General features: G+C 35.5%; 1 protein-coding gene and 1 long non-coding RNA gene across 5 annotated transcripts in view; both read left to right on the top strand.

The window, feature by feature from the left end:
- Nucleotides 1–12,248, top strand: part of LOC148300163 (uncharacterized) — a 41,425-nt gene extending 29,177 nt beyond the window's left edge. For both annotated transcript variants that reach the window (XM_088275162.1, XM_088275163.1), the window contains 10 exons: nt 3,240–3,443; nt 3,942–4,290; nt 5,287–5,506; nt 5,982–6,165; nt 6,816–6,943; nt 7,129–7,311; nt 7,892–8,219; nt 8,541–8,672; nt 8,755–11,358; nt 11,451–12,248. In XM_088275162.1, the coding sequence (XP_088131288.1) occupies nt 3,240–3,443; nt 3,942–4,290; nt 5,287–5,506; nt 5,982–6,165; nt 6,816–6,943; nt 7,129–7,311; nt 7,892–8,219; nt 8,541–8,672; nt 8,755–11,358; nt 11,451–11,610 (4,492 nt within the window). In that variant the 3' untranslated portion in view covers nt 11,611–12,248. The remainder of the gene's footprint in view (nt 1–3,239; nt 3,444–3,941; nt 4,291–5,286; nt 5,507–5,981; nt 6,166–6,815; nt 6,944–7,128; nt 7,312–7,891; nt 8,220–8,540; nt 8,673–8,754; nt 11,359–11,450) is intronic.
- Nucleotides 12,249–13,696: 1,448 nt separating this feature from the next.
- On the top strand, nt 13,697–15,375 carry LOC148300162 (uncharacterized). 3 transcript variants are annotated; one of them, XR_015838968.1, is made up of 3 exons: nt 13,697–13,996; nt 14,294–14,424; nt 15,062–15,375. It is a non-coding gene; the product is annotated as an uncharacterized LOC148300162 (long non-coding RNA). The 3 variants fall into 3 exon arrangements; XR_015838970.1 differs by having other exon boundaries at nt 13,703–14,164; nt 14,294–14,737; XR_015838969.1 differs by having other exon boundaries at nt 13,718–14,164.
- Nucleotides 15,376–17,617: the final 2,242 nt, after the last annotated feature.

Here is a 17,617-nt window from a genome sequence, read left to right as displayed (position 1 = left end):
CTTGCAGATTTATGTTATTTTTCATATGGATTTATCAACCAAATAAAAATACAACATAATACATAGTTTGTTAAATAACGAACCACATTTTTTATAATGTCTGTTTTTCTTTCACAAAACATAGTATCATTTTAATAATTTATTCAAACTTTGATCAACGGTAGCACGATGATTAGTTTAGTACTTTTCGATCATAAGGTAAACATAATAAGATTTACAATAATTAAAGAAAACACTTTGTTTTTTACCACTTGAGTTTTTATTAAAGACTACATGTTTCAGAAGTTAAACTTCCATCATTCAGGTCTGTATAATAACTATACTATACTGTATAATAACTGTTTTCTTTAATTATTGTAATATGTCTTACCACAAAGTTAATGCCGAAACAATAAATAAAATAATAAGATTTCGTTGTAGCTGTACATTAAGTAGTTATAATGTGTAACCAATCGCTAAATCTGCTTCCTGTAACTGATCAGGAATGCCACAAATCTCACCGCCGCCATAGACAAATCCATCTCTTCATTACAATCCACATCCACTTTCTCTCATATTTTTCTCTTTCATGCTTTTCATCGCGTGGTTCATCTAGTACGCTCATTAATAATAATTAATCTGCGGTAATTTCTCCTAAGTCCGCGTGTTGTCCAGTCGCAGGCGATGGTGGGTAATTTGTTTGCTTGTGAAGATTCTTGTCTGGAAAAAAACTCATCGGGTATGCAAAACACGACACATTTACAAGTGAAAGTCATTTGAGCCGTAACACACTCTCACTAGTTGGAAGCATGTATTGTATGGTACTTTATAGAGACATATGGGCGTACGATATTATTATTACTATTTAATGTATTAGATACTGGATTGTTCACCCTACGGATGATATGTCAATATTATCGTCTTTTTTGATCTTTTTTTTTCTAAAAAAATATGTAATTAAGTTTATAAGAGAAATGTTGAGTAACAAAAAAGACAATAATAAATTAAATTTCATCCCATTGATTTTTTGGCATTCATTTTAAAATATATTGATAATAGTCCTATATTAACATTTATCCACCTCCATGGTGTAATGATTAGCTACCTTGCTGAAGGTTCCGGGTTTGGTTCCCAGGTGTAGGGTAATTTTTTTAGTGATTTTACACTATAATATTTATTTAATATTATCCTGGACTAATCCCTGAACCACCTTGCGAGATCACCTTGCCTTCACGCAAGTAACGATCAAGATAACACTGCGTCAATACGATGCAGTGCCTTATGCACCATTGGGTACGGATAAGGGTTAGAAGAAGAAGAATTATTAACGGGATCCTATGTCTGTAATCTTTATTTTATAGTTAAATATGAGAAAGAGAGAGGAATTTATTAGTTATCATTTTTTATATGACTCTAATAACGAATGTACCTGCCTGTTATTTTTTTTAAGAACGAGACACGAGTGTAAAGAGAAATTTGTATCGGCGTATTTTATTTCCTATTTCACATATCCGCAGATGTGAAAACCAGAAAACCAGTTGTACTGACTTCTGAAATGTCCATTTAGCAGCCGGCAGCTAGTTGAGTGGGCAGATGTAGATGCTGCGTGACCATAAACTTGTGAAAGTCACTCGGATATGGCGATCCGTCCGATTCCGTACTGGTTTCTTATGGCGCAGCTCGCATGGGGGAATGCCGTGCGCCGTACACACTGCGACCGACGTCATGTGAAATGTTATGAATTAATGCTATCAATATTCAAGTCATATTAGAAAGTGTACAAATGTATGCATTGACAGCTGGTTAAATAACTATCGGATACAAAAATCTAATACGCGATTCTAACGTGTAATTTTCCTTCCTTTATTGTATGTATATTATGGAGCTTATTCATGAATATGTGCATAATAATTTTTGTCGAGTTAATAAATTTTAGTAAAGGACTTTGGGAACAATCATAATACTAAGATTTTTTATTGCTGAAGTTCAACATAGATGAAAAAAATGTAAAACATCGCAAAAAAAATGAGTTAGGTACAATAAAACCACAGATGTCAACTATTATTAGTTTTTTTTAAACATTTAAGAATAGTTTTTTTTTTATAAAAATTAGACTGTTTCTAAAGTCTACTATATTTTTTCCACATTCCTTGTTCTTCAAACCCTTATCCGCACCCCAACGGTGCATAGGGCACTGCATCATATAAACTCTTTGTTATTTCGATCATTAACACATGAAGGAAATGTGATCAGCCTTCCGCTTCAGGTACCAGTCCAGGGTAATATTGAAGGAATATTAGAGCGAAAAAATCACTTATATTTATTTGACCCCCCCATGGGAATCGAACCCGGGACCTTCAGAACGGTAGCCGAGCGTGCTGACCATTACAATACGGAGGCAGACATTCCTTATAGTTGTTATATGTACCTATGTATGTTATATCGCTCACTCCTTTCAAGAACGTCATAAATCAAAAATCATCAATTTTCAGTTGTGCATGTTTTCGGAATGCCTAGAAAATGTACTATATCCCAGCAAAAGAGCCATATTTTTAACTTAATATTTACCCGCTACAGGGCGGAAAGTGTTGTTTTTGCATTTTGAAGAAAAGGTATTGTTTAATTATTTTTTTGAATGTTTAAAATATTTTTCAAATGGAGAAAAAATCTTCAGGTTTTACCAAAAAGATCTGTTGCACAGTAAAAAGTTCAATAAGGGGCTTGATATTTATTTTTAATACATTGTTTTATACTTTTAAATTTTAAAAACGTTCTCCTGAAAAATCAAGTTTTTTGATTTATGACGTTCTTGAAAGGAGTGAGCGATATGGTTAGAATCAATATTAAAATTATTTTTAAAAAATTGTTCTCACACATGCTTACACTGACTTACACACGAATACACACTTACATACTAGTATTTGTGTTTAATATTGTATGGTTTTTGTGTTTTTATTTTGCTTGCTTTGATACTTTTTTTATTATTTTCTAATTTAGATTATTAGGTACGCATACACAATGAAACTGAATAGAGGATATGCTAGTTAATTTTGAATAGGGTTGCCATTCATCGCGTTACATCAAGACATGTCATGGTTATCGACAGTATTATCCCGGATATGTTCGGATATTTTTTTTAAATTCTAAAAACAAGGAGCGTAAATTATCATCCGCTCTTATCTACAAATCTTGAAAACCCTGAAAAATATTGGTTTGGTAATCTGATTTATGTATTTATTTTATTTTTCTTTTGTCAACAGATTCCCCGATGAACTAGAAAGCCGCATCACACCGGATGAAGAACTCAATGATGATGATGATGATGATGAAGACGATGATAGTGATGATGAAAGCGAAAGTAGAATAAGGCCTCCGCGCCCGCCGCCTCCCACAGTTCGGGAATCTCCGCTCAGGCAACAGTGTCCCCTCAGGGGTGATCCGAGATGTCCTCCCGCTTCGAAAAGGTAAAAAATAATAATAAATTTAATTTGTAGTTAGGATTGAAATCTTTTTCCTTTACTGAGATATTCATTATCCAAATAGCCACAAAATTTTATTAATTTGATACAGGTGTTGGCAAAAAGCATAATTTTAAGTTAACTTTAAACTCGCTTTTCTCAAAACGACTGCTTTTAACTTGCGGCTATTTTTTTTTTTGTTTTTTAAAGAGAAATATTTGTGTTTTTATTATTTACACAAATGTTTCAATTTCATACTATTTCTGTGAGCCTAAGCGGCTTAGAAATAGGTATCAAATTGTGGTAGAGTGGGTTCGAGCCGAGAAACTCTGACTTAAGAGTCCGCGACACTAACCACGGGACCACAACCCGACACTGCCCCACATTTTGCCTTCGCACATTAGAGTAGACTCTAAAAATCGGTGTTTGATTTTAATATTTACAATATAAATCATGGAGTTCCTCAAATTAAACTCCAAAATGATAAAAATATTTTGCCGTCAGATATCGCACGCACGACGGCACGTGCAACAACGCGCGCCGGCCGCGCTGGGGCGCCGCGCTGTCGGCCGTGCAGCGCTTCCTGCCAGCGCACTACGCGGACGGCGTGCAGGAGGTGCGGCTGGCGCGCGGCGGGCGGCGGCTGCCGTCGGCGCGCGCCGTGAGCGCGGCCGTGCACGCGGGCCCGTCCGCGGCGCGGGAGCCGCGCGGCAGCGTCACGCACATGCTCATGCAGTGGGGGCAGTTCCTCGACCACGACGTCACGTCGTCCTCCCAGGCGCGCGGCTTCAACGGCTCCGTGCCCAAGTGCTGCGGGAGCGGCGGCAGGGAGTTCATACCGAGGGAATTGCTGGTGAGCACTCACTCTACATTCACTATCACTTTTTATTTTTAAATAATGTTTAAAATATTATTTTTTGACATATATAGAACTTCCAAGAATTTGAGTAGTTTGGTTGTCAAAAATGGGTAGAATTGGTGAATGCTATGACGGTCGTCTGCCCCGTAAATGCCCAGACTTCCCATATTCTTCTTCATCTTTGATGAGATGTCAAAAAATAATATGAAAATAACTCCTGTAATTGGAGATAATCCAGATTTTGTGAACAAGTATTTGGACACACTCAAAAAGTTGTAAATGTTCAAAATGACTCACAGCAACACCAAACCGATTTTCAACAGAGAAGTTCATTGTTTTTTGACATCTCAGCATAGATAAAAAAGAATCATAGACATGGAAGTCTGGGTATTTTCACAGGGCTTATAACCTGTCATAGGCTGGTTTAAGTGAATGTTACAAGTCTGAAAAGTGATCAGTCATAAACCCCCTAAACGCCCAGACTTACATATTCTTCGGTATCTATGTTGAGATGTCAAACAATAATATGAAAAATATCTCCTTTAATTGGAGATAATCCAGATTTGTGTCAAGTATTTGGACACACTCAAAATGTTGTAGAGAAGTTCAATATTATAATACACGAAGATAAATATAATACCGATAAAATCAACTAAGTTTGGAGTTAGATCCTTACAATATATTGCCTTTACCCAAATTAACCAGCTGCCTGACGTATATAAAATAGAACCCAATCAGGGATCCAAAATGAACAAACTGAAAAAATACTTTATGGAACATATTTTTTACTTTAAACATACTTCTTAGATTATGTTTTTTTATATGCCTATTTACTGTACTTTTATTGCTTCATATTATACATTTTGCCCCGTGTTTTCTTGTTGGTTACTTTCTTATCTGTTTTTCAGACTTACTTATCTTAACCCTATGGAGTTAAGTCGTTGCCTATAACTGACAATCAAATATTAATAGCCTTTTGTTCTCCGCCAGCATCCTGAATGTCTGCCAATATCCGTGCACGAAGAGGACCCCTTCTACGGGCCGAGAGGAATCCGCTGCCTGGACTTCATCCGCTCCAGTCCGGCCCCTCGGGCTGGCTGTGAGCTCGGATACAGGGAGCAGATGAACCAAGTGACCGCCTATATAGACGCATCTCCAATCTACAGCAGCTCAGCTAAACAGTCTGATAAACTCAGGATATTTAGAAATGGTAAATTTTTACTTTCACTTTGAAAGCATACTATTTTTAAATAATGTGTCTTTTAAGGTGGGGACTGACCGGAGCATTTCGTCGTAACGGAACATTCCCATCGAGCATCCGAATATCAGATGGAGTACTCAGAACGAGCTCGGCTCGCTGTACTGACTATACGAATGCTCACATCGTAACGTGTTATGTTATAACATGATATAGTATTTATTATTTCATTCATTTAAACCCTTATCCGCACCCCAATGGTGCGTGGGGCACTGCACCATACAAACGCAGTGTTATCTTGATCATTTACACATTAAGGAAAGGTGATCAGCCCTCCGCTTCAGGTACCAGTCCAGGGTAATATGGAATAAATATTACTGTGAAAAAATCACTTATATTTATTTGAGCCCCGACCCGGGACCTCCAGAACGGTAGCCGAGCGTGCTGACCGAAAACACTGAATACTGAATCTGTATCAAATTTCCAGGCATGTTACAATACGGCCGACTGCAATCGCGTCGTCCCATCCTTCCCCCAGAAGCCCGCGATACGGAAGCACTGTGTAGAGGAGGTGCTTTGGACGCTTCTTGCTTTAAAGCCGGAGATGGAAGGGTCAATGAACACCCGGGACTTGTAGCAATGCACATTGTCTGGCTTAGAAAACATAACAGGTATTATCTTCTATATAAATATGTATGTTTGTCACATCGTCCTAGTTTATATGAAAACAATTTTTAACCATATGCCATAATTATGTAAAGGGAGAAAAGCTGTAGAGATAAAAAATTTGTTGACTTCATTTTTTCCTGGCATTGGTCATGGAAACTCATAAGAATTGATGACTATTCACGATCATCTCAAAGTATTTTCCGGCATCATTCTGATGCTGACACCTGGTTTGACTTCACTGTGTTGTTTATCTGTAACTCTTCCCAATGTAAACTCTTTTTTATATTTCTTTTTTTTCAATGAGTTATAATTTTTGTCTAGCACAGAACTCAAACTACTGAAGCAAATAAGGAAACATTTTTACTATATAATTGTCTTCTAAAGTATTTTATAATGTTTTCTGAATCGCTTATTTAAATTGTGATAAATGGCATCTACATAAAATGGTTTTTGTTAATTACTTCCGTAAGAGAGCGAAAAAAGGGTGTATTTTTTTTATTATTTCAAAGCTAATGATGAAATTCATGCTGAAAATTTTAAAAATGATGAATTTTTAATTCCTCGTTCTGAATGCTTTTGTAAAAAAAAATAGATAGTATTTTATTCAATTTATAAATTGAATTTGTTTAAAATATTTCTTTTTAATACACAGGCTGGCTACAGAACTTTCTCACCTGAACCCTAATTGGAGCGATGAAAAGTTATATCAGGAAACAAGAAAAATTATTGGAGCATTTGTGCAGCATATTACTTATAAAGAATTTTTGCCCATCGTCTTAGGTACATATATTTCATTAAATATTTAAATACAACTTTATTCACAGATAAAATTTTACTTTCTTGGTTTATATAAGTTTTTATATTTGAGTATTTTAAAAATATTCTAGTATTACAAGTTACAAAGTAACGCAAAACTTTTGGTGCGGCCGAAATTGTATTGTATATTGTTTATTGTATATTTTCAGGGTCAGAAGTTATGCGCTTGTTTGATTTGGAATTACAAATAAAAGGATTTTACAATGGATATAATTCCAAAATAAATCCTAATCCAGCTAATGCATTTGGAGCCGCTGCATTTCGATTTGGCCACAGTCTCGTTCAAGACTCTTTCATGAGATATGACCGCTTTCACAGACCAATTGATAACAGTAAGTTGAATCGTTTACTCCCTACCACTTTCACTCTCAACAAAGAATTAGATGGGTTTAAAAAAAATTTCAAAAAATGCTATAGTAATCTACTTTTGATGATAAGATAATGATGAATTCCTGTCTGATATTATTTAAGATGATGATCTTATAATTCCTCGTTCTGAATGCTTTTCATCATTAACGAAATACCCACTACTTTATTTACATTCATATTTAATAGTTTCAAAAGTATAATGAATAGTAAATTTGCAGTATGTTCTAAATATGTACATTGAATCAATAATTATCACATTTTTTGTTTCAACATTTAAAGTTCTCTTCTACAAAGTTTAAGTGAACAATGTTGAAAGTATCTAATCCAAAATGGAATAATGTATTTTCACATATATTAATAGCGAAAAATTTCAATCGGTACTATAATTCACAATGAAGTCTGTAATGAGTATATCATTTTCAGATGTATTGTAATTAATTTATTTTCTAATTTTATTATTTATTTTATAAATATATCCACAAAAAAATTAATATCTTAATAAAAAAGTAAGGTAGGAATTAAATACATGATTTAAAATTTTAGATGTGCCTCTCCACGAAGAACTTACAAACCCTTCCAACATTTGGAGCTTCGGAGCAGTGGATCGACTCCTACTGGGTCTGACCAATCAACCATCGCAACGGAGAGACGAGTTTATATCACCAGAGCTCACAAACCATCTGTTTCAATCCGGTCGATTCACATTTGGTATGGACTTGGCTTCAATCAACATCCAAAGAGGAAGAGACCATGGCATTCCTCCTTACATCAATTGGAGAGAACCTTGTGGACTTACTCCGGTTGAAGATTGGTCAGATTTACTGAAGATAATGCCTCTTCGAGCTGTGCGGAGCCTAGAAGATGTTTACAGGTAAATATTTCACTTTTAAAGGATTCATCTGCATATTTTTTTGCAAGATCTCCACTTAACTTTGGCTTTCAAAGTCTTAAAAAAAACTCTACTTCTTTAAACTTTTGTCAATGTCACCCACCGGTCTTATCAAGAATACTTATTACTTTTTAAAATTACATTCTATTATCAATGGTGGAATGTTTGATTTGACAGGATTAAAAGCCTTTATTTATTTTTATATTTTACTTGTCTTGGCTGCACATCCCTTTATAATCATTCCTAACTTATCCTCAGGTTGCATCGGAACATAATAGTTAATTTGTGTCATTTTATTTACAGGGATGTAGATGATGTTGATTTATTTACTGGTGGGATGGCAGAACGCCCTGTCATAGGGGGCCTTGTAGGACCGACATTTGCTTGCATCATAGCTCAGCAGTTTTCTAACCTCAGAAGAGGAGATCGATTTTGGTAAACACCGTTGATTTTACCCGTAATATTATGTTAATTATATTCAACAGTTTAATAATTTAACTTGTTTATCTTTTTAAAGGTATGAAAATGGTGGGTTTCAATCATCATTCACCCCAGCTCAGCTACAACAAATAAGGAAAGTTACTCTCGCACAAATCCTTTGTCAGACTATGGAAAATGTTGAGACTCTTCAACCTTTTGTCTTCCTTCCCCCTGACGATTTTCGCAATGAACGAGTTCCCTGTGACAGTTTCCTATTTAACAACTTTGACCTGACCGCTTGGAAGGAACGCGACTTTGAGTTTGACAATGACATCAACAGTTTTGACCGAACGACTAGACAAACCACAGGACAACCAGACTTTAACCAGACTTTAAATAATTTACTCTCAGACTTATTTTCAAATAAAAATACAACCCCTGACAAGAAACCGACTGTTACCCCTAGCCCGATCCAACTTGACGATAAACTTGACATACCTATGAAAACCAAACCTACTAAACTGACAACGTCTCCCCGACCACCAAAACCTAAAACATCCAAAAATCCTTTTTTTACCAGACAAACTGTAAAAACCAAACCGACTTCACGAACTACTACTTTAAAGTTGGATGACAAACTGGATTTTAGCAAAACTTTGCTAGGTAAAAATATGACTGTTGAGACTGACGAAACTAACGTGACAAGAAGTAAACGGTCTTTGGACAATATTTCCAATACAACCTCTTCTAACCAAAAAGACAATCTTCTCAATCAACGTGCTTCTGAGGACAATGTCACACTAGATTCTAGAGAAGGGTTTGTAGATAAACTTCAGAGTGCTGTGAAAACTTACGGAACCATGCTGACTAACGATTTCCCTTTCTTTAGTAATCTATTTAGTAACAAACCAACTACGACAAGACCCCTTCGACCTGTAATTAAACCTCACGTAACTCTTTATCAACAAGACTATCAAACAACAGAAGAACCCGAAAAATACACTTACCTAATCAATATAGTTCCAAAGGCGACCACTCCAAAATATGAAAAAATCCAACAAACAATTAAAATCACAGTACAAGGACATCAACCAAACATACAATTCCCATCCATGAGTTCCTTTTCTTTTAACAAGAAACCAGTTTACAACCAAAACAAACTTGAATACCGCCCGGCTTCTGATTACAATAGACCAGATTCTGGATATAACAATCCCATTTCAGGCTATAATAGACCGATTTCTAACAATAATAGACCAATTTCTAACTATAATACACCAGATTCTGACTATAACGAACCCGTTTCAGGCTATAATAGACCAATATCTAACAATAATAGACCAACTTCTAACTATCATAAACCAATTTCCGACGATGACATACAATACAGCACAAATACCCCTAGTTATTTGAGACCGCAGTATATAAATAGCAGACCTCAGATATCCCAAGACCGCTACGACTTTGACCAAAATCCAGACCACCACTATAAACCAAATAATTACAGACCGACTTACGACTACACCACAGAAAACAACCCTTATGGGTTAGTGACGTTCAGTCATATTGAGACCACTAAACGACCTGACTTATTTAACAGACCCCGACCCCAATACGGATCAAATGACAATCAAAATGACGAGACAACGAGTAACTATGATCGACCAATTATTATATCTGCTGATGACAATTATGGTATCAATACAAGACCTATTCGTCCACAAACTTTAAGACCGATTAGTACAGGTATAACGATTTACATTGACAACAAACCCAAACCAAAACCAAAACCTCCCCAATCTGATGAAGACGTTAATATTAATGACGGATATTCGTCTACATCTTCAGACGATGAAAATGTTCCTCTTTTTACGAGACCTAACTATCAAAGACCTTTCTCCCAAAAACCAATAATAGACTATAAACCAGACCAATATGACAATACTGGACAAGACTCTGACGACCAAACTTACAACAGACCTTTACAAAGTGACCACGGACAGTTTTCATCCTGGAGACCTGATGATAATTACCAAGTGACTGAGAGTGACGATAATGATAATGGATATTCCATTGTGCACAAATCTAAACCAAACAACAACAGACAAACAACCCGACGCCCTTACAGACGTAAACCAGCTGTAGACATTAGTGTAGCTTCGGAGTATGGAGCTCACCACCATAGTGACATTCAAATAGTAATTGATTCTAATCAAAAATATAAAAATACTCCGAGGCCTAATACCAAACAGAGTCACCGAACAACCTCAAAATCAACAACAGTTCAACCGATTAAGCATTTTTACATCGGAAATGTTCTATATAAGTATCCACTGAATCGAGATGCCATGCAACATTATCTTTCCAGAAGTAAAAATGTATCTGAAGAAATATCAACAGACAGTGATACAATCATAAGAGAAAATTATAATAATGTCTGGAAACCTGACAAAATTGAACGCAGAAACTTTTTTGGAGACGACGATGGAAAGGGTGACTTAGAAAAAGACAATAAAGACAAAAGCTTAAATGATAACACATCAGTTAAAACTAATGACCCTGTGCAACGAAAAGATGATTCAAATATTGAATTAACACCATTGGTTGATAGAACAGTGCTTGATAATTCACCACCACAAGCAAAAGCAGCTGATAAAGCAAAAGATCATGTCTTTTTTGAAGTTATGCCCAGCGAGAATAGGTAAAAATTATACTACGTACTGTTTTTAAAAAAATGGCTACTTTTATTATATAATAACAAATTGTAATCATTTTCCTTTGCTTTAATTTTAGTCCAACAAGATGGGCATTTTACCATGAAAAACAGGAAGAAAATCCCGTTCTTAAACTGGCAATGCCGTCAATCCATTCAGACCCGATGGCATCTCATGAACTTCCAAGACCAATGTTTCACACTCCAAAAAATAAAATAAAGAAGCACAAAAATCCATAATAAACATGTTTCAAACCAATCTTTTTAATTTTACTATCATTGAAAGACCATTTTTACTATTGAAGTAGGAACTTAACTTAAAATTGATCTGACTTACAATCCCTAATATTTCTTATTTTAATGCTATCAAAGCAAAGTACCGATAAAGTTTATTAACTATTTAAAGTTTTGTTGTGGCAACCTTTTTAATAATGTAAATAATTATCTTGCCGAGAGTTTGAATCTTGTGTTATTATTACTCATTACTCTTTACCATTAGAAAAATAATTTGTAAAAGAAAATTGAGTAAAAATTGTATATAATGCAACTTTAAAAATGTCTGTAAATAATTTTTTCAAAATCATTAAAATTCATATTATAAATATATTTGTGACTAGAGGGATTTCTAAATGTTTTCAAAAATTGTATTTGTATTTATTTTATTAACTAAATCATATTTACCTTTATAAAACCTTTATGTATGTGTTATTTATTTTAAATATATTTTTATAACAATACAGTGTTTGGTAGGAGAAAAAAAACATTATCATTGAAATGCATTAAATATTTATATTTAATCAAAGGATATATTTATAAGGAGATATTAATATTTTTATTGCTGGCCTGAATTTATGAGTAAATTTTGTATAAATAATTTATTTTATTTTTATTTATTTCATCCCTATCATTGCGCTATATAGCGACATCACATGATTCCTGTTCCTTCCAATTTTTTGTATTTTTTATTAGAATTTGTGTATTAAAATTGTGTCATTGTAACATTCACGTATGCGAGAAGAACAAAGAGACGCAGTTCATCGACTTTAATTCGTTTACATTATCGTGTCCACCACATGTAACTCCTTTAAAATCATATATAAAGGGTGGAGGACAAATTTTTGTGTGCTCTGATTAGATATACCGTTAAACTTAATACGTCGCGCTTGCTCTTTGTCTATTGGCGTCGCTTTGTTCTTCTCGCCCTTATAACTTTTTAATTTTCGTAAAATAAATAATCGACATTCATTTCCATCTTCCTCATCATAAGTGTTCCAATACTGTTAGACGTTACAATTCCCTACTGACCAAATACTATCTTATTTGTATACTACTGGTTAAATATTGCAAATAAAATTCGTATAACTACCGAAACTCTTACTGATCACATTTCGCCAAAAAATCTGATAATAATTACCGTTACCACAGAAAACTATATTGTTTATTTAATTAAATGCATTCTTGATACTAACAAATAAATTTGCTTTTACCACTCAAACTTTTTCTAAATATGTGTGAGTAAATTTTACTTCAATAGATATTTCAAAGTGGTGCAAAAAATACTTTTTTACAGCTCGGTTTTAGAATACTTTCTGGAAAATGGTTAAGAATTTGGGTATTGTTTTCATCTTACATCAGTACCGTATAAATAACAATTTTATGCTACAAAGTGACCACAAAAACGCCATTTCTACAATTTGTAACTTCACTCACACCTCTCTATTTTTTTTGTACAAGTATTAATTTTAATTATATATTGCCTCAAACAATTATTATATTGAAAACTAAAAAATTGACCCTTATAAAATGGTGCTAAGGGCTTTGCATTAATTAAACTAATTGATGCAGTGTTAACTTGATCATTAATACACAAATGCAAAGTAATCCGCCTAGTTCCTCAGATGACAGCCAAAACAATTTAACATTATACGTTAATATTTATAATCTTCATGTTCATAATATTTTCTAAAGACAAATAAGTCTTTCAATTGCATTAAACAAAGTAATAAAAATTTCATTATTATCTTTATTTCACTTTTACAACCACTAATAAATAAGTGAGTGCCTGTAGTATGAATAGATAAGAACTTCTTTTTCTTCAAACCCTCATCCGCACCCAATGGTGCATAGGGCACTGAATCATATAAACGCAGTGTTATCTTGATCGTTAACATAAGAAGGAAAGGTCATCAATCTTCCACTTCAGGTACCAGTCCCAGGGTAGTTTTGAATAAATATTATTGTGGAAAGAATCACTTATATTTGTTTGACCCTTCCCTGAAAATCGAACCCGGGACCTCCAGTACGGTAGCCGAGTATGCTGACCATTATGCTGGTCACTCACGACGAGGAAAATAGTAGATTTTGTTACATTTTCTCTGGTTTTGTAACGTTCAAGTACGAATTTTGGAAAGACGAAAGATTTCACTGCCAACCTGGCGATGTGACGCGAAATCGAATACCTACAGCGCCATCATTAGTATATGATATTTGTATATAAGCTTCGTTCGAGTCTGGCCGGGCGACCGTCATGAATTCATTGCACAAACTAATTTATATAATTCATTGTAAACGATAAATGACACGCCGGGTGATCTCGTGTTGAAAATAACTATTATGTATTGGAAATGTGAGTACTTCATTATTGGTAAGGCGTTTCCTCTCATTCCGCCGTTTGCTAAACAGCTGTCAAACAAATTACGCAAGAAATTTGTCTCGACTGCTGCTCAAATAAGCGCTAATTAGAAGAAATATGTATTCTATAACCTCCCGAATGACCCCATCAACAGCATTGCAGGTAATCAACTGTTTTTGTTGTTGTTTTTCATGCCTGAAAAACTGTGCAATCTTCTTTGTGTGAAATGTCATTCTGACAGTCCGTTGACAGCGAGTCTGTTTTTATTATCGTTTTTATGTTATATTTTAGGTAAAGTACGGACAACCGACTCTGAGCTGTCGGCAGAGCCACCTGGGAAATTTCGGAACATTGTCGGGATGGCAGAAGCCGAGTTTAAATATCCTTTAAAGAAAATACCCTGCGTGTCCAGCGCTCAAGAGGTGAACGATTAAATGTTATTTGAAGCCCACCTTTCATAAAGAGTTACACTAATCGCGCCATATCATCCGAGCATGGACTCGTAAGAAAGAAGCCAAACATAATTACAAGTACATTTATTGTCATATAATGTTGTTTATTGCAATATATGCATATAAAATAAGATTCAACAAACACAAAAGATGTCATTCAAAAATAACTACAGCACGTGGCGTATAGATTTTGAAATGGTTTTCCAGTTTTACTTATACAGTTACAAATGTCAATTTACTAGTGGGTGCAATGCTTGGCCATGTTTTGTTCACAAAGAAATAGGTATGGATGATAATTAATAAATAATATTGGATATATGATGTAAGAAGACCAGCCCGCCGAAGCTTGCAATCGCAATACCGGACTGGACTCTTGATGCTGACAAATTTTCAGCCCCCATCTGTGCTCCACGAGCAGTTTTATGATGAGGTTGGAACTCTTCATATCAGCCCCTCCGGGAAGCCTGCCACTGTATACCTTATAAGACCATCTCAGTGTATACTGGTGTCTGATATCCTCATAATCGGAGATCGCTCAGTGGGTCGTAATGCTCGCAATTATTTTTCAAACATAAAAACTAATTCTGTAACTTTGTTACCTTTTCAGACGATGCAAGATGCAACTATTGGCAAATGACTTGTCGCGGCAGAAGGGTTCCATTTCCCCCATTGTGTTGGCGCTTTGGACAGTTTCATTTCCTAGCGCTGGATCAGAATATATAAACTACAGAGGACGATTCGGCATTGTTTTATTTGGATGTGTAGCCAGTAATTACTGTTTTAGTGTTTGCAGATATGTATAGGCAGATAGATGATATAACCATGAAACGTGTGTTATTGCACAATTTTCTTGGGAGTTATTCATCGTGACTAATATATGTATACTCTCCCCCCTGAAAATAAACATATTATGCTCTTAAATATGTTTTTATTTTGTTCATTAATGACCGAGATCCTTGAAAAGTATCATCCTATCCCGCTCTCTGTGATCTTACAACATTGACCTTAATTTTTTACAGAAATGCAATCTAAAGTAACTAACTGACCATCACGCCGCTTCCGCAGGGATAGGCAGAGAGAATAGAACACCACACCACGCTACTCTTGTCTTTGTACACATTCTTCTTTACGCATCCCCTCACACATCCTCCTCCCAACCCTTATCCGCACCCCAAAGGTGCATAGGGCACTGCATTATATAGAAGCAGTGTTATCTTGATCGTTAAATACACGAAGGAAAGGTGATCAGCCTTTCGCTTCAGGTACCAGTCCAGGGTCATATTAAATATATATTTGACTGAAAAATCAATAATATTTATTGCGACCCTCTTGGGAATCAAACCCGGGACCTCCAGCATGGTAGCCTAGAGCGCTAACCGCTACACTATGGAGGCGGACCTCATACATACCCGCCGATTATTCGGATTCCTGAATTGACCACTTTCAATTATTTTAAATACTTGATCATGCCAAGTTTTGCCCGGTCATCCTCTGCTCATGTTCCCAACAAGATTCGCCTCATAAATTTCTTTTACAGTCCTTTCTTCACTCGTTCGTTTAGATCTTTTATAACTAACTAACTAACCATCACGCCGCTTCAGGCAGAGAGTATAGAACGCCACACCACTCTGTCTTTGCAAACATTCTTCGCCTCTTCCACGTTCATGCATCTCCTCATACATACCCGCCGATTACTACGACTCCCAACCTGACCACTTTCAACTATTTGGCATACCTGATCGTGCCATGTTTTTCTTGGTCTTTCTCGGCTCCTTTTCCCCATTACATTCGCCTCATAAATTTGTTTTACCGTTCTTTCCTCACTCATTCGTTCCACATGTCCAAACCATCTCAACGCACCTTTCTTAATTTTATTGATAATGGTTATCTCCGCTTTGCATTCCTTCCTTATTTCACTATTCGAACATCTATCATGCATCGTTTTGTCGCACATTCTTCTGAGAGATTGCATTTCGACTGCACTCAGTCTACTTTCATCCTTCTTTTGCCAACTCCATGTTTTACTTCCATACATTAGAGTTGGAACCAGGACTCCGTTGCGCACTGCCAGTTTAGCTTCCGCTGATAGGTTTTTATTTGCCATAACTGATATTATTAGAGGGTATTTCTTTTTCATCGACAATTTTAATGACTTCCTTTAATCTGACTCTATCGAATGCTTTAGTAAGACCTGCAAAGCAGAGGTAAGCTGTCTTATTGAACTCTCTTGCTTTTTTAACTATTTGTCTAACAACAAATATGTTGATATTATTTATGTCCGAGTTCACTCGGTTTCTCACCGTCACATATTTAGCATATTCTTCTGGTGACGGTGAGCTTCTGTATTTCAGATGGTTTTTCTTCGGCGAGTTCCTTGACTTCATCAGTACACCATTTTATCAATAATGATTATCTCAGCCCTGCATTCTTTCCTTCTTTCACCATTCGAACATCTATCATACATATTTTTGCCTCACATACAAATAATGTAAATAAAAATAAAAATAATAGCACAACCTGGCTGAACGGTGGAATACGCGTGAATAGCCAATAAATAAAAAAAAGACATTCATAACAACAGCAATGGGGGCGCGAGATAGAGACAGGCATGAATTAGAAAGAGATAGAAAGGCATTCGCCGGAGCTAGCGATTGAGTTTGGCTTAGTCCCCAGAACCAAAGATCAAAGACGAATATCTATTTACTTATATTTCTTCTTTTTTTATGGCTGTTCACGCTTCTAGCCAATGCGAGTTATTTTTTATTTATATATTATTATTTTACACTTTTTACAATTTTAAAAAAGATAATTGTTTGAGTTTTTATTATTTACAAAAAAAAACTTCAATTTCATACTATTTCTGTGAGCCTAAGCGGCTCATTATTAGAAAGTGGTATCAAATTGTGGTAAAGTGGGTTCGAACCGAAAAACTTTGATTAAAAAATCCGAAACACTAACCACGGGACCACAACCCGATACGATTTGAATTCAAATGCAATTCGCCGCGCCGCACATAGGGGCAAGATGACTCGAAAACAACAAAAGCGCGGTCGTGCGGAACAGCTTTTGAAGATAGTTCTGAACGATGCAATCGCCGCAGAATTGAAAATCTAGGGAACTCCACTCTACTTTCACAACTAGGTTATGCAACGACAATGAATCT

The sequence above is a fragment of the Brachycentrus maculatus genome, unplaced genomic scaffold (genome assembly GCF_059751285.1).
Source record: "Brachycentrus maculatus isolate JH-2025_06_01 unplaced genomic scaffold, ASM5975128v1 h1tg000808l, whole genome shotgun sequence".
Classification (NCBI taxonomy): Eukaryota; Metazoa; Arthropoda; class Insecta; order Trichoptera; family Brachycentridae; genus Brachycentrus; species Brachycentrus maculatus.
The sequence above is the reverse complement of the archived record's forward strand: the minus strand, read 5'-3'. Positions and strand labels throughout refer to the sequence as shown.